The sequence below is a fragment of the Pteropus vampyrus genome, unplaced genomic scaffold (genome assembly GCF_000151845.1).
Source record: "Pteropus vampyrus isolate Shadow unplaced genomic scaffold, Pvam_2.0 Scaffold352, whole genome shotgun sequence".
NCBI lineage: Eukaryota > Metazoa > Chordata > Mammalia > Chiroptera > Pteropodidae > Pteropus > Pteropus vampyrus.
Genome location: NW_011889133.1, coordinates 364920 through 371137, shown reverse-complemented (window position 1 = coordinate 371137; position 6218 = coordinate 364920). Strand labels below are relative to the sequence as shown.

General features: G+C 44.1%; 1 protein-coding gene across 1 annotated transcript; it reads right to left on the bottom strand.

Annotated features, from left to right (window-relative positions):
- Positions 1 to 72: 72 nt before the first annotated feature.
- On the bottom strand, positions 73 to 6183 carry MED19 (mediator complex subunit 19). Its single transcript, XM_011379016.2, is given in 6 exon segments — positions 73 to 1571; positions 1747 to 1841; positions 2156 to 2252; positions 2417 to 2673; positions 5727 to 5956; positions 5958 to 6183. Coding segments are annotated over 6 exon segments (771 nt in total). The 5' UTR covers positions 5981 to 6183; the 3' UTR covers positions 73 to 1502.
- Positions 6184 to 6218: the final 35 nt, after the last annotated feature.

The following is a 6218-nucleotide window of genomic DNA, read 5'->3' as shown; positions in this document are numbered from 1 at the left end:
TTCATAAGCTTCTCTGGGCCCGACCCATTTTTAGGCACAACTACAGTGAAAATAACCACTTAAAACAACAGGTCCTGTTTTTATTTCCATGATTTAATTTTAAAAATTCCTGAAAGAAATCTTTTGCAACCGCTAAAGCTTCTTGTCATTTCGAAGCTTAGAGAAGTCTTTGACTTGTGCCATAGTTGTTTCTTAATACAGAATTTTGTCTCCGGAAAGTAAAGTTCATTTTAGATGCAGCCAGAGGGGAGACAGTGGATGACCCAAGTATGGAAAAGGCAGATGGGAAATGTGGGTGGCAGTTCAATTTGCTAGCTCATACTTTGTTTGCAAAAGCAAAAGACCGTACCCTAATCGGGGTCCTCAGGCACTAAATCTCAGAACACTGGCCAGAACCCTTTATTTTCATTGTCTATAACTTTAGTACATAAACTCTTGTGCTGAAATCCTAGATTAAAACAAACTAAATGAGTGGTTTTCTGTCTACTGATCTAGGAACAACCTTGGATTTGTGTAACAGATTTTAACTGTTCTTTGTCAAATGTAGCTTAAGTCAGAATACAGTAGCTTGTTTATTCATGGATGTTTTCAGTTACCTGTCCTGCTGCAAAGACTGAAAGACTGAAGGGGTTTATTTTACATTTGCTAGTTTATGCTGCCTTTTTGTTGCCATCTTAGAAGCTTTGAAATGTTTTCACAGCCAAATACTTTCATTGTTTTAACTCAGAAATGAAGCAGGTCAAAAGTTCTTATTATAAAGACAAGAGAAGGATTTACCTTTGCTTGCCAGATGTTTACTTCAAAAAAAAAAAAAATCATAGGCTTGACTAAGAATCAACCTGTTGAAATACACTGGTGACTGTGGGTACTTTTTCAGTTGGCTATTGTTTCAACACAGAATTGACCTAGAACACAGAGGAGCCCTAACTAGATCAGCTCTTCAGATGGAGCCTAAAGATCATCCAGGTGGCTTGGTTCTCAACATTATGGGCAGGGTGTTATGTGTCTGCTGTGGGAAGGTATTAGCAAGCTCTGCCTAAATCTCATTTTGGTTTCCCTGCCTGCTGATGAGATAACTGTAATACAAGACCCAAATCCCCTCAGATCTTAGCAATGCCTTAGCTTAAACCCTGACCCTCACAGAAAGGCACTTACCTCTTAACCGGTAGCCACACTTAAGCCAGTTTGATAAATGCAATTTTTTTTTAAAAAAAGAAAAAAATCATCATAAATCAGATCAAGTCCCAAATCAGACAAATTGCACAAAAGAGATGAGATGAAAGCTTCCCCAGAGAGGAAGAGATGTCCACAAGGAAGCTCAGCTGAGCCTTACAAAAGCATGGCCCTTCTCTCACGATGTGTCACTCTAACCGAGCACAGTAGGAGCCGGCTTCTGTTCCAGCCTTCGGGGATGCTTCTAAGGCAGTGTCCGAGAGCCAAGAGGCAGCTTTTGTCAGGTTTAGGACAGCAGGAGGCCATTCTGGCAGAGTCCAGTGGTCCTGTTAGCGGAGACTGCTGCTGCTGCTGGCCTGAGAGCTGCCCATACCAGGGTGGTCGGGACTGTGTCGGTTCTGGGGAAAACAAAAGAGGGTTAGAGAACAGCCTTGATCAGGGCTGCACAGGGAAACACTGCAACATGCCCTGTGTTTTCAATCTTGGGTGCAACCTGAGGCCAAGGACTCCACCTAGGACAGGGGTGGGACATGGGGAAACTTACTGGACTGCAGCACCAGGCCCCTACCCTACCTTCTTTTTCTTCTTCTCTTTCTTCTTCCTTTTCCGCTCAGGATCTTCTTCTTTTTTCTTTTTCTTCTTCTTGTGATCCGAATCAGATGGTGTTTCTGTAGGAGACATTAGGTGCCTATCATCTGTAGAGCTCAAAATTCCCTCCTACTAGGACTGTAAACTACAGGAAACCCCTAGTCAAGGGCAACTGCATTTCCTCAGATGGCCAGAGAGGATACATAGGCACTTTGCTAAGGCCCCTGTCCCAAGTTCCCACTTGCCCAGGAGACCCCAGTACATCAGTTTCTTCCTTCAGAAAAATTTGGGAGTCCAGGGCTCTGTAAGAAACTTGACTGGGTTTTTAACTGAGGAAGGCTGAACCAGATTCAAAATGTCAGGTTTTCTGGCTTTGAATAGAACCGCTTCTTACCTGGGGGGACAGGATCTTGGGTACGACTCTGTTTGTGCTTGTGCTTATTCTTCTTCTTGGGAGGCTGAATATGCATCAGACGACACTGCTCTGGCAACTGAAGGAACCAAAGGAAGGTGCAGGTGAGTGCAGTGGGGAAATCCCCTGCTCCCATCATCTGTTCTGCTCAATAAGCTAGAAGGACAGACTTTGACAGAAAAACCACCTCCATGTCTTTCAGGGCTCCCCATTTGCCTTCTTCCTCCCGAAGAGGGGACTTACCGGGCCAGTGTGCAGGCGGAAGCCAGCCAGCATTGTCCCTGTGATAGGATTGAAAGAGCCACCAAGAATAGGGGGCTTCTCGATGAGGGAGCGGAGGCTGCTGTTATCATGGGAACCAGGCAGATCAATCATCCCTGGCAGGTCAGGCAGAAAGTTGCTCAGCTTCTCTTTCACCTTCTTCCCACAGAATTTGTTATAGGCATGTTCCAGGTTGTAGTGTGTGATCAGGTTAGTGCTGCCTGTCAGCTCCGTGTTGCCTAGAGGCCACAGGGAGAATTTTTTCAAAAGAATATAAACTTATTAGTAATAAGGATCTAGTGGCAAGGGTGGAAATATCCAACCTACAACTTCATCTAGAGTTATGATGAACGTGAAGGGTAAAATGTTTATAATCATTCACTCGGGAACACTCAGGTCCTGAATCGTGAGGCCCTTGAGGGCAGAGACAATGCCTTGTTCACTCATGGATGGCTGGTGCTCCAAACGCCACAGCCTCGGTGCTCAATAACTATTAAAGGAACAAGGTATTTTTCTCCATACCTCCAGGCCTTACCCTATTCTTTTCCTGGTAATTTTACATCAAACATCCCAGAACTGTGGGCTACTGTTAGTGGCACGAGGCTTGTGCCACAGCGCCTTTCCTCATAAGTTGGTACTGCCTCCTACCATTACAGTATCCTGATTTTTCCCCTCTTTCTGTCACCTCTCCTCCTTCCAGGTGGTTATGCTCAAGGCTCAGGTGAAAGGGCACTCTGTGCTTTTTCTGAACTCTAACAAGAGTCTATCCGACTTTTAGACTAGTGGTTCTATGAAGATGATTTATAAATTTCTCTCCCCAGCCCTGACTCCTCTCCTGAAAACTAAACTTGCATTTCCAACTTCCTCTTAGTCAATTCTATGCAGATTCTCTCTCTCTCTCTCTCTCTCTCTCTTTTTTTTTAAATGCCGATAGCACCTGGTGTTGTTTCAAGGTGGTCTCCCATCCAAGTACTAACCAGGCCCGACCTTGCTTAGCTCCCGAGACAGGCGAGATCGGGCACGTTCAGGGTGGCATGGCTGTAGACTCTCTTTTTTTTTTTTTTTTGACTCCAAATCTTCCTCACATCATTCATGGTTTCTCTACTTCAGAACATAGCACGCTCATTCTCCAGGTATTTTTAGAAGCACTACTCAGTTCAAAAATCTCAATGGTTTCCTATCACATTCAGGAAAAAGCTCAAATTCTTTTTATCTGGCACTCATGGTTAAACACATCTTACTATAATTTAGCTTTGAGGCCTACTCAACCACTAGTTCTCTATGCAAAATTTCTGATCCATCCAAATGGGTCTCTACCATCTCCTGAGAAAAAAACAAAACAAAAACAAAAACCACCCCTCATAGTGTTTCCTTTTTGGAAACGTCTTTTAGGAAAATTGACCTAATTATAGGAAAATTCTTCCTAATATTCCTCACCAATATGAATTCTTCAAGGTCCAGCTCAAGTGACCACTTATTCCTCTGTCATTTTGGATAAGAAACACGTTTTGAAAACCATCATGTAGTTCTTAATAGTTGCTATGACCATGAAGTAATGCAATTGGCCTTGATAAGAAATACAGTTACTACTTTATCCTTAAACCACGTGATTTGCATCCCTAAGTAAAATAAGTTCCTTAAAAACAAGGATCAAGCTTATTAATCTTTTTCCCCTTTCACTACATGACCCCACCTTCCTATACCACCGGCATTAGCCCAGAATATCTATTCAGTATCTGTCAACTGATTGATATAAATAGGTACGATCAGAATTGGTAAGGTTAAAGAAACTGCTCGTAAACATGAACCACTAACCAACCAACCAAAGTCAACCTCTCTATGCTTGTGTTTTTAACTATAAAATGCAGATAACAATGCCTACTTCAAGGGGCTAGTCTAAGTATGTATTATGTTCATTATTATTTCCCTCAACTCTTGATATAGCAGTAGGACTTACAATGTACTGAAAGGCATTTTGGAGCCTTAACATGTCCAAAATGACTTGACTTCCACCTCCTCAAACTTGTTCCTTCCTGGTCACTGCACTACCATCTGCTCAATTATTCAAACCAAGAATTTAAAAATCATCCCCTATTCCTCTCTTCTTTACTTCTATATTCAACCCTTCGTTCCTGTCAGCTCTACCTCTAACATTTATCTTGCATCCATTCATTTCTCCCTTCTACAGTTATCGCCTAGTCAAAACCATCATCTCTTTCCTGGGCTACTAAGCAGTAACTTGACTGGTTTCCCTACTTCCCATTCTTAATGTAGCTGCTTGAATGATTAAAAATAAATAAATTAGTTAGATCATGTCGCCTTCCTGTGTTAAAATGGATTCCCCTGACTTTAAAATCTAAATGCTTTATAAAGGCCTCCGCTTACCACCCCCCCGGCCCGCCCCCGCAACCCCTGCCTCTTCATCTTCTATCACTTTTTTCTCTTGTTCATGTCACTGGAGTCCAACTGGTTTTCTGTCCCTTCCAAGCTTTTTTTCATATGGGGGCTTCTGATCTCACTTCCTGTATTTAGAATCGTCTTTCCCTCTCATTCGTACGTGGCTGGCCCTTTCTCTATGCTTACCTTCTAGCTCAAATGTTACCTACTCAGGGCTTACCTGATCACTCTAGCTAAAGTAGCTGTGCCTCCTCAATTCTTTATTACGTTTTCTCCTTGTAGCACTAACCAGTATCTGCTATCCTATTTACTCTGCCTGCTCCACTGATATGTAAACTTCAAAAACGCAAGGATCTTGTCAGTCTTGTTCACAGCTGTATCGTCAGCATTTAGAACAGTGTTTGGTAGATAGTAGGTGCTCAACAAAATAATTTTTTGAATGAAAGAATCTGGTTCAAGTCTAATCACTTCAAACAGCTGAAGAAACGCCAGAAGCCGTGAGGCGGGTAACATGCCCCAAACCAACATCAAGTTTGTGGCAGATCTGAAACTAAAACCCTAGGTCCACAGGGATGTTAAATCGGCACTCCTGAGTTCCAAACTCAAACTATGGATCATTTTTAGAGAGCCATAATCCAGTGTCAGGGACAGAGACCGGATATGACGTGAAAGACGGTCATGGGGATGCATTCTCTTCTCATCCTCAATCCATCCGAAGAATTCACATCATCATCCCTTTGGTTGTGAATCCTCAAAGGCCTTTCAATTTAGAGCTCTAAGGTGCTGGCACTCGTTGCCTAGGTTACCTTGCACCTCCGCCGGCCGGCTTAGAAGCATGCCCATCACCCCCTCGTTATGATCTGATTGGCTGACTTCGGCCAGGCCTAGTACTCACCTGGCAGTTCCCGCATTAGGTAGAAGGGACCACAACCAGCTGCTTTGTCTGCGCCGGGAGGGGCGGTGACCGCGATGGGGGGCGGAGCTGTGCCGGGTCCCCCGCCTGGAGGAGGGGGAGGCGGAGGTGGAGGTTTTCCTGGTCCGAAGCCGAGTGCAGTTGGGGGCGGCGGTGGGTCAGCCTGAGCTCCGAACAGCGCCGTGAAATTCTCCATTTTCCCCTCTGTCCCGGTGTCTGGCGCTAGTGATTTTCATTGGACAATCCTTTCACGGCGTACCGTCCTTTTCCTCCCTGAGCCACTTATCATTGGATGCTTCGGGACCCGCCTACCTTTTCCCGGCAACTACTTCCGTCGCTTTTTGAGCACGTTCAGAAAGTGCTATCTAACCTTATTAAAATCTTTGTTGTCGCCGCCAGCCACAGTCGCATATCCAATAAAATGACTTAGGTGGGAAAAAGCGACAGCGAGATTGACGAATAAAGCATCAAGTC